The 22,820-nt window shown below is 40.0% G+C and overlaps 1 protein-coding gene across 11 annotated transcripts in view; it reads right to left on the bottom strand.

Moving 5' to 3' along the window:
- BICD1 (BICD cargo adaptor 1) overlaps positions 1-22,820 on the bottom strand; it is a 213,995-nt gene that overhangs the window by 64,684 nt on the left and 126,491 nt on the right. For all 11 annotated transcript variants that reach the window (XR_011496799.1, XR_011496798.1, XM_044775308.2 and 8 more), the window contains one exon: positions 4,719-4,871. Coding sequence is in view for 9 of the 11 variants with exons in the window: in XM_044775308.2 (XP_044631243.1) it covers positions 4,719-4,871 (153 nt within the window). In the remaining 2 variants the exon portion in view is untranslated. The remainder of the gene's footprint in view (positions 1-4,718; positions 4,872-22,820) is intronic.

Genomic DNA, 22,820 nt, shown 5'->3' with positions numbered 1-22,820 from the left:
TGCTTCTGGACCAAATCCAACCCGTGACCCATTTTTGTAAATAAAGTTTTATTGGAACAGTCACACTATGTTGTTTACGTATTGTCTATGGCTGCTTTTCTTTTTTTTTTTTTTAAGATTTTATTTTTCCTTTTTCTCCCCAAAGCCCCCCAGTACATAGTTGTGTATTTTTAGTTGTGGGTCCTTCTAGTTGTGGCATGTGGGATGCTGCCTCAGCATGGCCTGATGAGAGGTGCCATGTCTGTGCCCAGGATTCGAACTGGCGAAACCCTGGGCCACCGAAGCAGAGCCTGTGAACTTCACCACTTGGCCGCAGGGCCAGCCCTTATGGCTGCTTTTCACACTACAACAGCAGAGTGGAGTAATTGGATGAGACACTGTTAGACATATGTTAGGCCTGCAAAACCTAACATATTTATTATCTGGCCCTTTATAGAAAAAGTTTGCTGACTCCTGGGTTAGACTCAAAGACATTAATTTAGTTTGCATTATAGATTTTTAAATTCTGTAATTCCTATTTAATTGATGGTAGACTTCCTGTAAGACCTGATCTCTCATGCCAATGTGGTTCAAGCTCCCAATATTCACCCAGCTGTTTTGTGTTTCTTTGTCCAGGCAAAGGCTGTCATCTGGAAAACTCATTCATCCTTTAAGACCCAAGTCAAGAATCCAATCCTAACTCCAAAATCTTTGTTGATCCACTCAGGCCAACAGATCCCTCCTTTCTGGTGCCATCACTGAAAGGCTGCATCATATAATTAGAGGTCCAGCAAAGTGAAGGCACCAAGACACAGAATGATAAGGCACTTAGAAATTAGTGTTTGATATTTTAAAGATAACATCAAAGTAGTCACCAGGAGAAAAATCAGTATTTTGTTGGAATTCCTTACAGTAACTTCAAAGTTTAGTAAATCTTTTTATTTTTATCTACATGAAGGTTGGGGATAGGTACCATAATCTTTTCAGAGTTTAGGAACTCTAAAGACCTTAATCTGGCCCAGTATTGCCAAACCTAACACACAACTTTCATATATAATCACATGGATGGCTATGAGTTTATTACCTGCCTTCCCTACTGGGACTATAAGCTCTTTGAGCCAGTGACCCCGTCTTTTTGTCCTTAAAAAGGTACATGGCCTCATAGAATGATATCCTTGAAATACTGTTTAAATGAAATCAAACTAAATTGACTGTGTTCCCCAGGTCTCTTATGATATTATCACCTAATATAGAAATATATCCCTGAAGGAAATGTTCTTTATAACAGAAATATGATTGAATTAATTTTAACAAGGGTTTTCAATGCTTCGATAACATTGAGTGCTTTAGTTCAACACGTGAGATAGTAGGGACATGGAATTTATTATTTCTCCCCTCCTCCTGCCATCACATCTCTAAAAATTGAAACTAACATAATTTCCTGCCCTATGTTAAGTAATACGGGGACCAGGCAAATTTTCCTGCCCCTGTGTTAACCGATACTAGGATAAGGCATAAAAAACTTAGCTGTTTATGGGAAATACTTGCTCCCGGAAGATGAGACCCAACTAAAAGAGCTGCTTCAAGATTCAAATCAAGACCCTCGCTTTGTTATACTTCCCAACTCAAAGCTATTACATCATAAACTCAGTCTATCCCCATCAGTTTCCCATCATACAAAACCCAGTCCTGATCCTAAATCCTATGACCACTCTTCCCCTAAATCTCCCATTACCAAGGCTCTGTTGAGGGTCTCTTACTGCGATGGGTCTAACAAACAGCCTTACTCCACCAGTGGATTTTCCAGTGATCTCTTGGGGAATCGACAGTCCACTTGACCCCTCTTTATGGCTGTTGCTTCTTCCTACACTTCTTTCAGACATTTGGGTTTTCAAAAGTATACAGATATAAAATGTACTTATAAGGTTGGACTTGATTTTATTTTGGACACAGAACCAAATCAGCACACAGAAGGATGTGGCAAAAGTTTTCAGAGTCAACTCTTCGATGTTCCCATATACGTCATATTTAGGATCATCAATAAAAATTATTTTGGTGAACAATAAACATCTTAAATTTTAGTTTCCTCTCTAAGTTGAAGAGTGGATGTAAGAGAAAGAAAAAGCAGTTTATTTATTCTTTCAACAAATATTTATTTAATGCCTTCTATTGGCCAGGCTCTGTTCTAGGTGCTATATCGCAGTGGAGGGAAATGGAAAATAAACAGACGAATATATAGAAACTATTGAGGGAGTAAGAAGTGCTATTTAAACAACATTTATTTAGAAAATAATCAATAAATACTCAAAAGAAAAATGGAACTTCAGCAGGAAAGAATCCTCCAGTTCTCTGAACTAGGCATTTTACAATGCTAGTAGTTTTGCTGTTTATAGAAACATCAAATTAACCTGCAGGAATAGAATTTATATAGAGAGCTTCCGCACAAAGCAACATTCAGACCATTTTTGAGACTGAAAGCCAGCCATCATCATCTCTTTGAAAAAACCTGTGGTATTTTTACATAAAATATTATACTTAAAACTTCATGAATTAGAAAGAGAGTTTATGATAGATGCTAACTCCTATAAATAAAGGCCAACAGTAGGAAAAAAAAATCCAGCATTTCCTTAATTGGGAGAGACTGGTGGCACTACAGCGCACCCATCTGTTAGAGAATAAGCCAGAATGGCCCTTTGTATGGAAAATGATTTCAAATTAATTAATTAGACCCTTAATTGGGAAAATTACCATATTGCATCTAGAGAATAAAATTAAAGGGATGTATACATTTTCCTGTTTGTTTGGGATTTTTTTTGAACTTCTGAGTTAAGCATTTGATTCCCACATTTCAGGTATCGGTGGAAGAGCGTGGGTGAACCGTAAACAGTAATCAGCCAGATAGCCCAAATTCCCACAGAAACGGCGTCTGGGTTAATGAACACTCACAGGATCCCTTGGTAGTCTTTCAAGAAAACTCAAGACTGGCCTACATTAACCTCCTGGGTAAATCAGTCTACCACTAGGGATAGGCAGTGATGGCAGATTCCACCGAGAGGATCGGGCACACTCCTGCTGGTGCAGAGAGCAGAGAGGACATGTAGGAATCAGGGACCACTTTAAACATTTGCACTTCAAGTAAATTTGCTTCAATTTCACCTCTACATTCTTCATCAGCAACCAAAAAAACAAACAAAAAAGACTCCTTATTTTAAGAAGTTTCTGAGAAGTATATTTAAAAAAAAAAAATTCTTCTAAGTCTCATTTTCTCCACTGTGAGTTCGCTGACCCCAGCCAAATCAAGACTGGAATGCCCAGGGTACGGCCAGCTTCAGCACACACTTGGTGATTCAGTGATAGAAGGGGAAGGAATGAGAAAAACACATGGGATATCCTAGTAACCCTTTCTTTTTTGAAAGATTTTATTTTTCCTTTTTCTTCCCAAAGCCCCCTGGTACACAGTTGTATATTTTTAGTTGTAGGTCCTTCTAGTTGTGGCATGCTGCCTCAGCATGGCCTGATGAGTGGTATTATGTCCGCACCCAGGATCTGAACCGGTGAAACCCTGGGCTGCCAAAGTGGAGCGCATGAACTTAACCACTTGGCCACGGGGCCGGCCCCTAGTAACCCTTTTTTAATGATGATCTGAAACCACCCCCTGTACTCCTTAACAGACATCTTGTTCCCCCAATACTCTAAAGCTGGGTGGAAGTGGCAATGATCAGAAATCAGATTTCAATTGTGTCAACACATGGATATTTTTTTTCCTGGATTTTTCCTTTCCCCTTTTAACCTTTATGTCTATCAAAATCAATTAATAGTTTTGGATAGATACCAGCTTAGGAAGGGAGGAGAAGTAGAAGCGTACATCTGGGCTGGCCTCTAAGTTGGCTGAGGGCAAGACTCCTACCCTATAGACTCTTGTATCTCCCCAGCCTAGCATGGTGCCCAATGCAGTTTGTTGACCTGACCTGAGAGGTTGTGACAGCGTTTAGATCAGAACAGAGGTTGTGGCTGAGGAAGCACCTTGAAAAGACCTTGAACATCCAAGTCACCTTTGCTTAACTACTCGATAGACTCGTATTCATAAACAAATTCTTCTAAAATTACAGATTCAAGAATGCTTTTACGAATAACTATCACAAACCACAATGCAAACTGACCAGGAGAATTAAGCAATGACTACCAAAATAAATTATTTAAATGCACACATGACAGCTTTTCAGTCAGGTTAAAGCTGAAAAAAGAAATCAGGCGTTTTCTTTTCCTTATAATTTTGTTCCTATCGATTTACAATTCAGAATCTCTTTCCCTGTGTGAAAGAGATTTACAGAGAAAGAAAGCAATTGACAGAGAGAGAGAGAGAAAGAAGTGATTACAACGAGATCTTAAGCTCGTTTTACAAACTTACAGTCCAGGTTTTCAATGAGAAGTCGTTAGGTCAAACTGATTACAACACATTTGACTTAGTCCGGAAATAAATGAACATAGAGTTCATAAAGTACAAACTAAAATTCTTCTTATCCAATGCAGCTGCATTTTAAATTATCCTCCTTCTAGGTTGGCCTGCTAAATTTTAGCTGAAATAGGAAGGCTGGGAAATTTTAGCACATAAATATCGTAGGGAGATTAAGGCCAATTTCAACAGATTTTGTCCTGAGAAATAAAGAGCAGATTTAACCTTAGTGGTCAGAAGATGTGGATCCATCTGAAGCGTGACCAAAAAACTTCCCAAGTCTTACCTGGTTCTGCTTTAACGTGGACACGAGTTTCTGCAGCGTGATATTTTCTTCCTCCAGCTCCGTGTAGTCCTGCAGGAGGCGGGCCTCTCGGAATTTATATTCCCGGATTTCATCCTTCATCCGTATTCTCTGTAGCTCCACCATCTCATTGTTCTGAAACAACAGGACAAACAGTCAGTACAAAACTTTCTCATTCTAGATTTTATGAAGCGTAGATACAGTCTTGGTACTTAAAAATAGTAACAAAAACACCTCATGCGGTATTGGTCAGTCCCACCTGTTTTTGAATGGCAATTTAGTGATATCTGTCAAAATCTTAAAAACACATACACGTGATCTAGCAGTTCTCCATCTAAAAATCAGGCTTCAGTATATTTTCATAGAGGTAAATAAAAAAGAAAATTAAATCCATGTATATGTACACAAAGAATTGGAAACAGTCTAAATGTTTGCTACGAGGGGAACAATGAAATAAATTATCATGCATCCACTGAAGGGAGCATTATAAAATTTTTTTAAAAAATGAGGGGCCAGCCCTGTGGCCGAGTGGTTAAGTTCACACGCTCCGTTTTGGCAGCCCAGAGTTTCACCAGTTCGGATCCTGGGCGTGGACCTACACACCACTCACCAAGCCGTGCTGCGGCGGCATCGCACATAGCAGAAATAGAAGGACTTACAGCTAGAATATACAATATACCAGGGGGCTTTGGGGAGAAGAAGAAGAAAAATAAATAAATAAAATAATGTTGCTCATTTAAAAAAAAATGAGGAGCTTTATGTACTAAAATGGAAAGATAATCAAAATACATTATGAAATATAAAAGAAAATTATAGATTAGTATGCATACAATATCAACTCCCCATACTCTGGGGGGTTCCTCTACAAGTTTCAAAACCTTCCCAAAAACCCACGTGGTCTGACCCTGCCTCCGTCCAGCACTCTGCCCTCAGTCACTTGGCTCCAGACAGAGCAGCTTTCCTCCTGTCCCCCCACCATGGTGGCCTTGCTAGCTTGCTCCTGCCTGAGCCTTCTGCACCCCCGTTCCCAAACCCCCTGCCTCCAGATCAGGGGTTCTTAACTTCATTTGTGCCATGGCCCTCTTCAATAACATGGTGAAGCTGATGGACGTCTTAGAAAAATATTTTAAAGGGCAGTGAAAGGGTTCAGAGCATGCCACGCCAAAATGTGTCACTTTGGCATATTGACTATTTTGAGCTGAAGACACTGAGAAACAGCATGTGCAGGAAGGGCTCTGTGACTCCCCGCTTTCTCCCTAAAAGCAGGACACAACATTTCCCATGAGAAAGGTGCCCTCCTTGCACCAGGAAGAGAAGAACATTCTTATCACCAGACTGAGAGTTGACGCCAAAACGGACTTGTATAAACAGATCTACTGAAATAACCCTGATCTTCCATTAATTTCCCCATATATTTCCTAGGCACTGTCCCACAATTTACTGTCCCACAATCTACTGCCCCAGCCCAATTTATCACATCTTGTCACATCCCCACAGTTTATTGTTCTTTGTATAAAAAGGTATTTAAGCTTTTGGGCCTAAAGTCTTCTTTGGGTCCTCATTTTCCTTCCGAAGACTCCTGTGGCCACATAAAAAAAACTAAATAAATTTGTATGCTTTTTTCGTGTTAATCTCTCTTATGTCAGTTTAATTCTTCGGCCAGTCACAGACCCTATGAGGGTGGAAGGAAATTTTCCTCCCTTACAGCATAAAAGACAGGATTACAAAGGAGACTGATTATAATATTTTAAAAGATTATGACATGGTAATCAGGTAGGTAATTATAGTAATGGCCCTCAATTAGTCACACTTCCCTCTGGTCACTCTCTGTGGAGTCTCCTCTCAAACCCAGCTCTGAACTGGCCTCTGACTTGCTTTGACACGCAGACTGCAGTGGAAGTGATGTGGGACTTCTGAGAGTCGGACTCAGGAGGCCCTGCAGCTCTCATCCTTTCTCTCTTGGGACACTGCCACCATATGAAGAAGCTCGGGCTAGCCTGCTGGAGCCACACAGCCCAGGCCATAGTCAGCACCAGCTGCCAGGCATGGGAGTGAGACTATTTGGCTCAGCTGAGCTGCCAGATGATGGCAGCCACATGAGCAAACCCAGGGAAGTCCATACGAACTGCCCAGCTGAGTACAACCCAAATACGGATCCACAGAATCATGGGGTATTGTTTTAAGCCCTTAAATTTCAGGGTGATTACACAGTAATACATAACCGATACAGTAATATATGTGCTTCTTTATTAACACAATGTATAATCGGATCCAGTGGCAGACCTAAGAAATATCATCATTTCAAAGCAATGATGATATTTCAAAATACCTGCAAGAACTGAGATGTGATATGAAAATATTAGTCACAAAGTAACAGCTGCTGCTAATACTACTGAGGTTTGTTGCCTACCTTCAGATGAAAGAAAATGCTAACTTTCAGTGTGAGTTTAGTGCAAATAGAGATGTTACTATTTTTCCCATCCGACTTTCCCATCAAGTCTCCTGAATTCTATCCACAGACTCCCAGCACCCAGGTTAAGAAGCTCTTCTGCTTCTACTTGTCATTTAGGTCTCAGTTCAAATGTCATCTTCTTAGAGTGGCCTTCCTAGAACAGCTAATATAAGACAGCTCCCCTCGCCCTGAACCTCCTATCACTCTATGTGATTTACTTTATAGATCAGTATTTAGCACAGAGTAGGTACTCAAAAAATAATCGTTGAAAGAACAGGACTCACTACTTGAAATTAGTTATTTACTTACCTTTTACATTTTTTACATTTATTAAATTTCCTTTTTCATTTGAATATAACGAACCTTTGCTGTATTGTTTGTCGATGTGTCCCTAATACCTGGCAAATTTTAGGCCCTTATAACCATGGAATCAATAACAAAATAGGAATACATGTGGTTAAACACAAAATTAAAAAAAGAATATTATTGCATGGATGATGGCCTTCTCTTTTGTGTTGTTTTAAAGTGTGGAACAAAGGGAGAATAACACACTTTGAAATAAAACATATCTAAATCTGTGAAATAATTGGATTTGTTATAATTCTTTTTCACTACACAGTCCAGTGACTTGTAAGCAGAAACATTACTTTATTCCCTGCTCCTGGACAATACTTTGAGCATATGTGCTCAATAAGTGTAGAATGAAAAATAGCAGAGTTTGGCTATATAGCCAAATTACGATATTAATTAAATTCTTTTATTCTGCAGAAACATGAAACCTTAATATAATACTTTTCTATTTCTTGAATGATCTACCATTAAGTGAGTGATGTATATTTATTTAGTTTTTCTTATTTATATGTATAAAGATTTGAGGAAGCCTGATAAATTACATGACAGTCATTTACATAAAATTATTTTAAAAAGATGCAGAAGATTCTGCAAAATGTGAAAACATACATTGTAAAAAACGTAAGGACCAGAAGCCTAGCTTGTATACACTGAGAATTAACCATAAAATCTTATACGGTAAGATAGTAAATGTCAAGCAAATTTAAGACCACGGCAAAGCTAACGAGGACCACTAACAAATAACTCATAAAATAGCTAATGAAAACTCCCCTTGCTAACTAAGGAAAAGGAAGAGCTTGGCTGGGAGATGGTTAAGTTGAAAGACTTGCTAGCAATAAAACAGACATAAGGCCCAGAGGAAGAAAACTGGTCTTATTTGTTTTGCTAGAAGCCCTTGTTTTTTGAACTGCCAGAGATGAAACTCCGTGGGCAATGTTCGTTGCCTTCATAATAAATTTAAAAGATTGTTACTGTTGTTGTTTTGCACCACTCATCATACATTTATTTCCAACAGTCTTTTTCTTCCTGGGATAAGATGGTGCTGAGCTCTACTAAAAACTTCCATAAGACTAATGAGAGTGAGAAAAATAAAGCATCAGAGACAGGGGAGAAAATGGCGCAACCAGGAAACGTGTTAGGTTTTCACCTTGAGAGACCAGAGCCCTGGCTTCCCCTCAGGGGAGAAGGGAGTAACCTGAAATGAGTGGGGCAGACCATCCTCATTATTTGCATTGCACCTGAGTATATAGCAGCATTCTTAACATTTTATTTTAATTAACATTAAAAGGATTTCTTTATGGAGAAATAATAAATTCCCTCTACTATTGGCAAAAAGAAAATATAAACACTTGTTACCACAAAAGACTAATGTATAAAAAATAGTATTGCTTTCCAGTTATTTAGCTCTTAGTCTTTTATAAATTAATTGTATTCATTTCATATGAGATCTTTTTTTTTTAAGATTTTTTTTTTTTAATTTTTTCCTTTTTCTCCCCAAAGCCCCCCAGTACATAGTTGTATATTCTTCGTTGTGGGTCCTTCTAGTTGTGGCATGTGGGACGCTGCCTCAGCGTGGCCTGATGAGCAGTGCCATGTCTGCGCCCAGGATTCGAACCAATGAAACACTGGGCCGCCTGCAGCAGAGTGCGTGAACTTAACCACTCGGCCACGGGGCCAGCCCCTCATATGAGATCTTAATAAGAGGTTGTGTGAGGTGGATGACAGACCCTCCAGTTTACTCATCTGTAAAATGGGGATCTCAGTACTTAATATTATATGATAATGGTGAGGATTTTAGGATATAGCATGAGGAAATGAGCAGGGAGGCCAGACACACAGATAATTTCTATAACACAGTGGAACATGTGCTGTCACAGAGATTCACTCCCAAAGGCTGAGCAATCAATACTCCTGGGGGAGTCAGGGAAAGCTTTATAAAGGCAGTTACATTTGAGCATAAACTTGAAGGACAAGAAGAGTTAAATGGATAAAGAGGAGGACAGACCTTCCAGCCAGAGGTAAACTGTTGAACAACAGCAGAGTCATATTTGTATGGAGGGCAGTGATAAAATACCCAACAGTCAGACAGAGCGTTTCTTTAGGGCACCAGCAAAGTTGGAGCACTAACAGAGAGAAAGAGAGGTGAGAGAAATGCAGACAATCTAGAAAAGAGTTAATTATTTTCAGCTGATGTCTACATTTGGTGTTATTTCATAAAATAAAATGTTAAATTACAGTCTAGTGTCGTTAACCTAGGAGATAGTGGGAGGAATGACAATATTTTCAGAGCTGGAAAACTTTCAAGTTCTTAACTAGGCTGTGGCTTAGGAAACAGTGTCATTGGGTGTGGTCGCACCAAACTGAGACATTTTGCAGGAAATTCTATGTTAAACAAAGGAATCGGGGAACCATCAAAGCAGTCATGTGATCAGACCTACATTTTGGCAAGTGGCTCCGCTGAGAGCAGGAAGGGTGGACACAAGAAGAGTCACAGAGAACAAGCTAAGAGGCTGCTCCAACAGCCCACAGTGAGAGAAGAAGATGACGAACGTCGAGGAACATCTCACGTAGAATGAACAGGACTTGGTCATTGATTGACGTGATAATAAATGAAAAAAAAAAAAGAGTACAGTAAAAAACAATGGGCCTAGTAAGGGTAAAGGTACCTAAATAGAGTCGTAAGGAAAAAAGAAATTTTACAACAAAGTGAATGTGAGAGTTAATGATGTGTCCTGTAAGTAACAATAAGTAGTATTAATTTGGATAGTCAAAGCAGGAATTTCTGGATCTGTGAGTAGGGTAAAGGAAGACAGCTGCTCTGGTCCAAGTGGAGAAAGCTGGAGAGGGGAAAGGATGGGGCATGCGGTACAGCCTTTCTCACTTCTCTCCCAGGCAGTTGCCACTGCCACGGAGTTCTGGCAGTTCAAGACCTTAACATTTATTTTCCTTCATTTGGCCAAAAATTAACTCTTCTCCTATTGGAGAGAGGAGGGGACAATAGTTCTCCTTGCTTCTCCCCAGCTAGGAATTGTCTGCTCTGGAGCCCAGGATGCCTGACCTTCAGTGGTTAAGGAAAGATTAGGAGGTGCGGGGCAGAGAGGGAAAGGAGCCACCCACTTTAGCCCAAGGGAGCCCACTGACATTGTGGCCTTCACTGCCCCAGCTGTCTACACCTTAGGACAAGCACACACTTGGTTTGAGGACTCCCGGAGCACAAGGCTCTGAGTTTCTCTTTTGCAAGGAAAGAAGGATGGGACCTCTGGATGACAGATTCACGGGACAAGCCCTGACCTCTCGGTTCCTCAACCTCATCTCAGGTGATCTATTCTTCCATCCCTCGTCACCCACTCACTTTGTCACGTTGTCAATCAGATGCCCCTCCTATTCTTCCAAATCATCTCCAGGTTTCCCAACCCAGCCATTCTTCCACCTCATCAAGGCTTGCTATCTTTGACCCCCAATTTGTTCATTATCTATAACCTTGAGTCTTCACTTCCCTCCTTACCCAGTTTTGATTCCACTGTCATCACATGCTTACTCTCTTGCAAACACTTTTAACTCCCTTGCATCTCTCTCTCTTGATCATAAATCCCAACTCTCTGCCTCCTATAACCAAAGTGGAGCAGAACTGGAGAAAATACAAATCCATGATGAGCAGTTTCAGCTATAGCTCATGAAGAGGCAGTGTAGCGTAGCGGTGAAGAGCCCAGACTCTGAACCAAACTTCCCTGGGTTCAAATCTCTCCTTCAATACTTACTAACCCTGGCGAAGGTGACTTACTTCTACATCTCTGTTTCTTTTCCTGCAGGGGGAATAACCTCTGGGGTGTGCCATGTGGATCAGAATGGTGCCTTGTATTAGTGATCAATTAAAAAACCAAAAAAGTCCTTAATCTCTCAAATTCACACAGGCCTTAAACACTGCCTAGTGGCCATACTACATGTCCACAGCGTAGTAAGTTTCCTACTTCACTCTCTTCCTACTATCTGTTTCTTCTTCCTTCCCCGAGAATCTTGCCTCATATTTCCTTTGTGGGGGAAAAAGACAAGGAGGAATGGCTCCTATTCTCACTCTCATTTTCATTAATTTCTTCCAATCTACTATACACTGTTTAAAGATAGTAAATTCTGTTTTAAAACAAACAACGCTTAATCTTTATATCCATATTTCCAGTTCTATAGTCATAACCACCCTTTCTCAAGTCACATTCCTCCTCCATCCATTCCAATGAGCACTGAGCCTGCTCCTGTCAAAGTCCTCAGTGACTCCCATGTTGCCACTGGCTTTGCCTGTGTTTTTCCCTGCTCCATTTCTTCAACACTGTTTACCACTCCCTCCTTTTTGAAACACTTTCTCCTATTGGCTTTCCAGACATCTAAACTCTAACCTCACTGGCTGCTTCTTTGCAGTCCCTTCCAGCTCACACCCCTCCTTCTCTGCTCAACCTCTAAATGTTGAGTGTTCCAAATCTGTACCAAGCCCCTCCCTTTCTGTCTACTCACTCTCCAAAGGCAACCTCATCTAGGCCTCTGGCTTTAAAGATACCACCCACACACTGATGATTCTCAAATTCCTACCAGGGGTAACAGAACCCTATGTGACTTCCCTCTTGCCTCCCTCCTCATGGATCTTTCTCCCACTCACCTGTGACGCTTCCCTCCCTGACCTTTTGGTTCTTTAACCAACTCAAGCTGGATCGTGCTTTATCGAGTTTTTGCACCAGCTGTTTCCTCTACTTGGCTTTCCTTCTCCTTGTTCACACTGCTCTGTCTTTTCATAAGATCTCAACCTAAATGTCATCTCTGCAAGAAGCTTTCCCTGACAGCTCAATCTAAAGTAGCCACCCAATCACATTCACATAACCCTGGTTTAATGGTCTGAAAAGTGTTGGGCACTATTTGATTTGTTTGTTTGCTTACTGGCTAGTTTTCCCCCACTAGATATAAAAGCCATGAAAGCAGGGACTTTGTGAGTCATTGTTCACCACAGTATCCCAGAATCCAGGGGAACATATCACTGATGTAGTTGCATCCCACAGCTCAGACTCCTCACTTCCAGCCTGGATTGGATCAGTGGTAACATGAAGAAAGCTGGGAAGTCTTTGTAGGGATGGGCTTAGCTGGGTGTAGCCAAAGAAGTACAAGCATATTTTGTATATGTGAGTTCATGGATTGAAAAAGAAGAGCACACCTACAAAGCAGGCCCCACGTAATGTTCTCCAGTGTTTAAAACCCCGTAATAGGGAGGCCACTCCATGAATATTTATACTTCATTCTATCTCTATAGAGATTTGCCCTAAGGAAAGGATTTGATAAACTCAACTACTGTAGGTATATATGACTGACACGACTTATCTTCTGTCTGTAAAGAATGGGTACAGTTAATGAGGGACAGAGCAATACATCTCTGTGAGATCAGCCACTAACAAGCTGAGGGACACAGAGGGGTCTTCTTCCAAAATCACAATAAGGCGAGACGTGTTGCTCTATCAGGCAGTAAGGCGGGCTTCACAAATTTTTAGGAGACTTATCAATGAAGAAAACATGGATATTCAGAGCACCACATAGTCAGTTATCTCCAAATGCAATCTAGACTTAAGAACTGGACAATAACTAGGAAAAAAAATAGGGTAGGTTTGAAATGTGGCTTAAAGCAAACATGTTCAGCAAGAAAAAGGAAATATAAAGAGATTTGCCATGGCTGGGAAAGAGTAATAGAGGAGGAGAGAATGACGACCTCAGGACAGCGTTTCCCACTGTGAGCTCTGCAGTAGGCTAGTTGTGTGCAGGGTTACCAGGAGTCACTCAAACAGAAGTTTGGGAAATATTAGGTTACATAAAGTCACACACATTTTTCTGCTGCTGGAATGCTCGGAGCCCTCAATACGCTAGTGCGCACTGAGACTTTCTAAGAGCAAGGCATGGCATGCAGCATTTGCTAAATTTATTTGATCAAAAGACCTTTGTCTCTTTAAAGGAGCATTTTAAGCAATCCACGGACCAAATCATTGGAAAATGTTACTGTGAGACAGTAGAAAATGACAGTCTTTGTACAGCTGGGTGGGGTAAACCACCAACCTCCACATAGCCCAACTCCACACGCCTTCCAACTGCCAAGGGCTGAATGGACCATCAGATTTAACTAATGGCATAAAGTTAAAAGCAGAGGAGTGGATAGATAAAAAAATGGTGAGACAAGATGATCAGGTCCTAATTGGCAAAGAGTGAGTGACTAAACTAGAGGAATAAAGCAATAACGAAACCAAGACTCCGTAATTCTCATTTTGAGGTATATGCGAATGTGGCTCTGAAGACAGCAGCACCAGGAAGGGTTAACTATCCTAGATTGAATTTGAAGCAACACAGGCCTCTTTCCCATGGGATCTCTGCCTCCATTAGAAGCCCAGGACCAGCTCATTTCACAAGCAGTTCACATTTCAATGCCTCATTTCAAACATTTATCATAAGCAAAATCTTGACAGCAACGTAAAGTCTGCCCTTTTATTGTTAACATTTGAAAGAAATGGCACAAAATAAATACTATATGACTGATGTTCTTATGCCTCGATATAGATTTTTCCTTCTTTTACTTGTATAAAAGGACATCAAAAGAATACACCTATTATTCTAAGTAAAAAGAAAATAGCTTAATAGACTTTCACAGCATCTTAGTTGGGCAGAACATGTGTTTTACAGGAAAGCTTTTTATGTAAGTTGTTTTTGGTATCAACTTTATTAAAATATAATTCACATACCCATAATTCACCCATTTAAAGTGTACAATTCAACGGCTTTTAATATAGTCACAGAGTTGTGACCGTCACCACAATCAATTTCAGAACATTTCTATCACCTCAAAAATAAATCTCATACCTTTTAGCTATTGGCCCCCTCCCGACATTTCCATCCCCTCCAGCCCTCAGCAACCACTAATCTACTTTCTACTGGGCTCCACTGGACATTTCATATAAACGGAATCATATAATATCTGGTCTTTTGAGATTGTGTGTAACACTAAATAGTGTGGCTACTGCTGATAAAGTATCTTTGTTTTTTGAAGTCTATAGACAGCTTTACTGCAGCACGAAATATATTTCATGCTATACCAGCAAAGGACTGCCTTCTGCTGGCTTTTTACCCAGTATATACCAGATCCAGTAATCATGATACTGTGTATCACAAGGTACAGTAGTGTACCCACGGTTTTACTTTTTCCAGTTTCAGTTACCCGGGGGTCAATCACGGTCTGAAAATATTAAATGGAAAATTCCAGAAATAAACAATTCTTAAGTTTTAAATTGCACGTCGTTCTGTGTAGCATGATGAAATCTTGCACTGTCCCACTCTGTCTTGCCCAAGAGGTGAACCATCCCTTTGTCCAGCGGATCCACGCTGTATACACTACTTGCCCGTTAGGCTAGTTAGTCACTTAGTAGTTTCTTGGTTATCAGATCAACTGTCACCATATCGCAGCACTTGTGTTCAAGTCACCCTTATTTTACTTAAATAATGGCCCCAAAGCACCATTAATCTCTTACTGTGCCTAATTTATAAATTAAGCTTTTTAAATGTATACCATCGGTATACCTTAGGTATGTATATATAGGAAAAAACATAGCATATACAGGGTTCGGTACTATCTGCAGTTTCAGGCAACCACTGGGGATCTTGGAACGTATCGCCCATAGATAAGCAGGGACTAGTGTAGCATGATGGTTTAAAGTTCACTCAATAGGCTGCAAGTTATTTTATTTTATTTTTTTTGAGGAAGATTAGCCCTGAGCTAACATCTGCTGCCAATCCTCCTCATTTTGCTGAGGAAGACTGGCCCTGAGCTAACATCCATGCCCATCTTCCTCTACTTTATATGTGGGATGCCTGCCACAGCATGGCTTGCTAAGCGGTGCCATGTCCATACCCGGGATCCGAACCAGCAAACCCCGAGCTGCTGAAGCAGAACATGCACACTTAACCGCTGAGCCACTGGGTCGGCCCCTGCAAGTTATTTTTTATTCAATAAAAATGTGGCTTTGTGACCTGGTTATTGTAACCTGAATATACTGATATGTTTTGGAATGAGCTTTTGCAGATATAAAATATTGCAATCTTTTTTCTGTAATCGACTTTGAATTCAGGAAACCATGATCATTTCCCAAAACAATCTAGTTATCTCTCCCTTACTTGCTTGATTTTTCTTTTAATTTCTCTTTTTTTAATTTAAATATGCAAAACACCATAACGAATGATGTTGTTTTCTTTTCTGATGATATCTCCTTATAACTATGAATATACATGATGCCTTGATTACACAATTACTATAATAATTTATTAAATGGAAAAGGAAAATTAGGTAATACACTAAATAGATTTGAAACCTAAATTGTGCAATAAACATGAAGGCCTGATTCAGAAATATTCCAGAAACAGTTTGATCTCTAGCAAATATCCTTTCACCTCAGCTTCACATATTTTACTGTGACCTTGCTGTGAAGAGTGATCTAACCCAGGAGATAAACAGCATGAAGTCTCAAAATCATTGATTATGATAAGTAACTCTAGTTCCCATCACCATGGGAACACACTATATATAGATTTTTATTGAGAAGAGACAACGTGAAAGGGAAAGAAGTGAACAAAAATGGAGCAATGGCATGCAGTAAAGTGATTTTTAAAATGGAAGTATATGTTCAGATAAATTTAGAGGATGAGAAAGGACAAGGGATTGAAGATATGAGGATCATCAGGAAGAAACGGTTGAACAGAAAGTGGGATATTAATGTAATTTATAACTTGATTTGAAAGTTACAAGCTAACCCCTCAAGGGACTGAAGGTTATTAGGACACGACTCGGATTATTCCGTAGTTATGCATGTACAGCAGAGGCCGACGGACTGGTCATTCACCAGGATAGTTTCCAAAGCTTTTATGGGATATCTGGCCAGCCTGACTTAACTGTTTATTTCTGTTGCTATAAAACACCTTTATTATGCAGCAAATAAAGTTTAGCCCAAACATTGGTAATAAAGAAGAAAGCTTAAAATAATAGTGACTATAGTTACTCAAACGAAGTCTTCAAGACATGCAATAACATCAAAAATAACACTTCAGAGAGGCAACTGTTTTATAAAGAGGTGGGTGGTCGAGTAAAAACGGTTCTGGACCTGGATTCAAATACTGGCTGACACCAAAACACTTCTGGGACTTTCCGTTTTCTTACCTCTAAAAAGCAAAAAATCCTATTTTTCTGCTCAACTCCAGAGTTGTCAGAAATAAATGAGAAGCACTTCTAAAAGCGCTTTGTAAAGAGTAAGGAGTTATCCTGCATCTTTATAAAGCCGTAGTTTTTGAAAAGTCAGTTAAAAGCTTTTATAGGACTGTGTCGGAGGAGCTTCAGAAAGTTCTTTATCAGTAACCATTTGAAGATTCTTTGAAAAAACTGTCAACATGTAGCTATGAATCTAACTCCCCATAAGAACAGTTTAAGATGAGGAAATACTGATTCCAGACCCAGAAATTATAAAAATATATCCAATGAGTAAAAATCTCAACTCCCATCTTGTCCCACACCAGCCTAATTTCCACCCCCGACCCCCAACCCACTATTCTTAGTATCTTATGTATCCTTCCAGAGTTCCTTTATATCTTGCTTATTTTCAAACTTTATCTATATAGCCAATTTATTCCCACATGAAAACGAACATGGTTAACAGAATTTCATAATGGACTAATCATTGCAAAGTTCTTTTATTTATATATGTGTATATACACATATGTATCACATAATATGGTATATCTAGTGATATACATATGTATCACTGGAATCTGTATCTCATATGGCATTCTTCAACTAGAAGTCAGGATGTATTTATTTAATAAGCTCTTATATAACACTTACAATGTGCCAAGACTGTTCTAAGCACTTTAGAAATATGAAACTCTTTCAACCTTTTAAGCCACATGACAACTCTATGAGGTGGAAACCATTATTAATCCCATTTACAGCTAGGCTATCCGAGGCATGGGTAAATTATGTAATAATTTTCCTAAAGGTCAAGAATAGTGGCAGAGTCAGGAGTCACTCAAGTTCTAAAAGACATGTTCTTAACCTGCTCTGTTACCTTAAAAATGGCTTATTAAGGGGGCCCTCCTGGTGGCACAGTGGTTAAGTTTGTGTGCTCTGCTTTGGCAGCCTGGGGTTTGCCGGTTCAGATCCTGGGTGCAGACCTACACACCACTTGTCAAACCATGCTGTGGCAGGTGTCCCACATATAAAGTAGAGGAAGATAGGCACAGATGTCAGCTCAGGGCCAATCTTCCTCACACACACACAAAAAGAAAAAGAAAAAAAAGGCTTATTAAGGAGAATTGTTGCTTGAATGGGATGGCTAATACAAACCAGATTATTGTAACCTCTCTAGGTTATAATTTTTTTTCTAAGAAATAATGAATGAATACAAATATAAATGCTTCAACAAATTTGCTCCAGTTTATAACAAGTTAGTGGATACTATTTCTGAAAAATAAATTGTTTTACTATTTTCAAGATAACTCCTGCAAAATTTCCTCAGAACTAATTTAGGAGCTAATGATGTAATGGCAGCAAGAGGTACACACGTTTTGAACACTCATTGCCTGCAAGTTTCATAGGTAGAAGGTCTGATTGCTAAAGCTGAGCAATACCTGTGACCCTGATTGTTACCATGTTTCCAGAATCTTTCCCCTATGAAGTTTTTCATTCTGGGAACGTAAGTACTACAGGCTAACTAATATAAGAAACCAGTGGTGTATGTGCTTATTAAAATATACATTACAGACTCGGAAGTATCCATCTGTCTTAAGGTAAACAGCATTCCAATTTTCAACAATTATATTAAAAGTCTAAGAAATTCAAAGATGTATCTTTTAAGTAATTACTATAGGGGATCAATTTTCCACCTCTTACAATTGACATTAAAGTTTCAAAAAGAATTCTCCATACCCAGATCTTCCTGGGATCAGCTTTTCATTTTGCTTTGAAATAAGTGGAAACCGAACTTTGGAATCACCCAAAGAAAGGCATTTTGGTGTGACAGGAGCGATAACTCGAGATGTAGAGGAAGACCCGGGTAGTGAAATTTAAAGTTATAAGGTCCAGGTGAGAGGCAAAGGATATGGACTATTGTGTAAGGTTGCAGACAAAGGGCAGCTCTGTGCTCACCTTTAGGGACCCCTGGACATCTGTGACTGACCCTGGGCTAGGACAAGGATGAAATGGACTGACTAGTGACTTACGACATGCTATTTAAAGCCTGCAACTCCCTTGGCACACACTCTACTACCTTGTTTTTCTTATTTATAGAAAAGTCACAGGTTGACGATTGATACTTGGCTTCATAGATTATATTGTCTAATTTTAGCTGGATGAGCCACGAGGTATAAAAGACCCTCCTGTAAATTATTCTTGGCTTCCCTGCAAATAGGTATCTTGCATGTATCTTAGTGGTTCACACCTTGAACACAAAGCACATCCAATGAGACTAAGAAAGGGCCCTGGAGCTGCGTCTGGAAGTCTCAGACCTCTCTCTGTCTGCCTGTGTTTTCTTTCTCCTGCTGTACCACATCCTTTAGTTTATCAAAGCTGCCACTTTGGCACATGGATTATTTTTGGCTAAGGACAATCCTGGCCCAGCAGACTCAGGAAGAGCTTTTTATCTCTCCCTTAAGTGCTAAAATAATTTAGACAAGGGGCCTGTACCAGGAAGAGAGCTATCAGCAGAGATCACTTTGTATATCAGAAAGACGTACCTGCATGGCGCATGGCGGGGCAAACATTTGTTCTTCCCACCTTCCTGTGAATTGTCTTCCTCCCCTTTGAAACCCCAGATCCCTACCCCCTTCTCCTTAGCTCGGGATAGTATATAAGCCTCAATTACATGACTGCCAGGGAGTCTCATATTTTTTGTGTGTGTGTGAGGAAGATTTGCCCTTAGCTAATATCCGTTGCCAATCCTCCTCTTTTTGCTTGAGGAAGATTAACCCTGAGCTAACATCTGTGCCAGTCTTCCTCTACTTTTTATGCAGGATGGCTCCACTGCATGGCTGATGAGTGGAGTAGGTCCCCACCCAGGATCCGAAACTGGGAACCCTCGAACCCTGGGCTGCTGAAGCCGAGCGTGTGGAACTTTAACCACTTGGCCATGGGGCCGGCCCCTGGGAGTCTCATATTTTTATGGGACTCCCACGTGTACGAAATTTATTTTTCTCCCATTAATGTCTTACACCAATTTAATTATTAGGCAGGCCAAAGAACCTAGAAGGGAAGAAGGGAAAATTTTCCGCCTCTCAAAGCCTTCTATGAGTAGACCCTTTGGAATCTCGTGAGTCCTTTCAATGATTGGACCTGTGTAATGGCTGCAAGTTCAGGAAAGACAAACAAAAACAGAAATCAAGGCTAGGAAAAGGGACTGTAATCATTATGAATTTCAGTAACTGCCCAGGAAGACACACAGAAGACGAGAAGGCGCAGCCTCCCCCGCTCACATCTTGCACACTCAGACGAGCCTGAGCCTCAGTCACCAGAAGGCAGATCATACAAGTCAGCCTGAAGTGAAACAGAGGCATCATGGATACGAACGGCATCTGAAATTTTTTGCCTTCCTAGGAGAATATTCTTAGGCATTTCCTTCACACACTCTATAGCAGTAAGAAACATTTGGAATAGAGTATCTTTCTACAGACTATATCTTTGCAGAGAGACTTCTAAAACCAAATAAAGTCCTATAGGGCAAGACGCACAGAAAGAAATATTTGAACACTACTCTCTTAGGAGAAATTCAGGTTATATTTGAAATATTTGAAAGATATACACAAATATGTATGTATATATAAATATATATTCAACAACATCTTTCTTGGCAGGTAAAGGGAAATAGATTCTAAGTCTTGTGGTTTTCTCTTTCTTTTATATATATATATACTTTTTCTTTTTTTCTCCCCAAGTCCCCCCAGTATATAGTTGCATATTTCAGTTGTGGGTCCTTCTAGTTGTGGCATGTGGGACACCGCCTCAGCATGGTCTGACGAGTGGTGCCATGTCCACGCCCAGGATCCAAACTGGCAAAACCCTGGGCCGCTGAAGCAGAGCATGCAAACTTAACCCTCGGCCATGGGGCCGGCCCCTCTTTCTTTTACGTTAAAATAACAACTGCTTGGTTGTCGTTACTTTTACAATCACTCAAAGTGAATTTTTCAATCAATTACAATGCCATCAAAGTGGGGAAGCTTGATTTTTTAAAATGTTTTCATAAAAGTTGTTTTAACCACATATATACAACTTAGCAGCTATAGGGAAGAAATTTCTCAGGTATAAAAAAAGACAGTAAAGGAACATTCTGATTCAATCATATGTAACTAATATGTAATATTAGTAGTTGGTAATTAAATATAGTATAAGTAATGAAATAAAAATAACTTGTAGTGCCTATTTTACTACAAAATGAGTAAACTGAGGCCCAGAGAGATTAAGGAAATTGGAGTAGGCCACAGAGTTTTGTCTGTGTCTCCTGGCTTTGTCTCCTGGCTTCAGGCAGAAAGCCAAAGAAAACAGACTGAAAGGAAAAGAATAAAATCTGCAAGAGGAAAATGAAGAGTTCTCTGCAAACCAAAATGAATTCCCCATTTTCTGGGCCTCTAAACTCAGGAGGAGCCTGGGAGCACTGTGAAAACAGAGAACTAAGGGGTCGTAGCCTCAAGCTCTGCGTGGAGTCTTATTTGGCTCAAAGAAAGGACACTAATTCAGGGAAAAAATGGAGTGTTTGGGGATGAGAACATGCTTTACCTCCCTGGAGACTCAGAGTTCCACACAGGGGCTCAGAGGATGGCTCCATCCCCCAGCCCTGGGAAAGAATTTTGGAAACAGTGAGTGAGCATCTTTTTGGCACCTGACGGGCAGGGGCTCAGACAGCCTGTGAGCTGCACTATTGAGGAGAGAGCATGATTGCTTCCGGCTGGTGAGCGACTAGTTTCTACGTTGTTCTTGAAGACCCCACTGGACACGCTTCCCACATAGGGTCCCTCTCAGTTTGCAGAAAAGAGAAGCTTTTATACTGAACAAAGTCTAATAAGAAGGCCTTTCATTGAAATACAAAGGCCAGTGATGTATTTTTCCCTGCCCTGAATTTCAATTAGCATCTTAGGCAATGAACCTGAAAATGACTAATTGAGAAATGTCTGTATTTAGTCTGTGGGCCAGGGCCAAAGAAATATTATAAAACAGATATTAAGAATCACTATTAGCCAAATGAACTCTCAGTGTGTGTGGGGAGAATATTTCATAGGAGTATTCTGTTAGCATTCCAAATTTTTAAAAATCTTGTCATATAGTTTTACCTAAAAACTCCTGGTAAGGGGTTGGCCCCGTGGCTGAGTGGTTAACTTTGTGCGCTCCACTTTGGCAGCCCAAGGTTCACTGGTTCAGATCCTGGGCACAGACTTATGCACCACTCATCAAGCCATGCTCTGGCAGCATCCCACATAGAAGAACTAGAATGCCTTACAACTAGGATATACAGCCATGTCCTGTGGCTTTGGGGAAAAGAAAAAAAAAGAAAGATTGGCAACAGATGTTAGCTCAGGGCCAATCTTCCTCAAAAAACACAAAGAAACAAAAAAACAAAACTCCGGGTCATTACCTTTTCCCTTTACCTATTTAATATTTTAGTGAATTAAATACTGGGATAAAATATCTCCCCCTCACCATTTAATTACATTATGTATGAGATATCTTAGATTCTTTGGTGGTACCTCACTTATTTAGTGCTACCTCTATTAAACTTGTATACTTTCAATAAAGGTCACGTTCTCCAGAAACAGTTAGACTAACAGACTTTTAAAATATGAACTTTTCAGCAAGCCAGAAGTGCTTTTTGTAAAGAATCAGCCGTAACACAAACATGGTATCAGTTATATTCAGATTTTGAAGATGTATTGTACTATTTGATTACTATTCATATATTAAAATGTTTTATTCATCACTATGTTAATCTTTCATTAATGAGTTGAAAATATAAACCTAAATAATGTTTTTTTTTTTTTGAGGAAGATTAGCCCCGAGCTAAGCGCTGCCAATCCTCCTCTTTTTGCTGAGGAAGACTGGTCCTGAGCTAACACCCATGCCTGTTTTCCTCTACTTTATATGTGGGATGCCTGCCACAGCATGGTGTGCCAAGTGGTGCCATGTCCACACCTGGGATCCGAACCAGCGAACCCCTGGCCACCAAAGTGGAACGTGTGCACTTAACCGC

This window comes from Equus asinus, chromosome 22 (assembly GCF_041296235.1).
Source record: "Equus asinus isolate D_3611 breed Donkey chromosome 22, EquAss-T2T_v2, whole genome shotgun sequence".
NCBI lineage: Eukaryota > Metazoa > Chordata > Mammalia > Perissodactyla > Equidae > Equus > Equus asinus.
The sequence above is the reverse complement of the archived record's forward strand: the minus strand, read 5'-3'. Positions and strand labels throughout refer to the sequence as shown.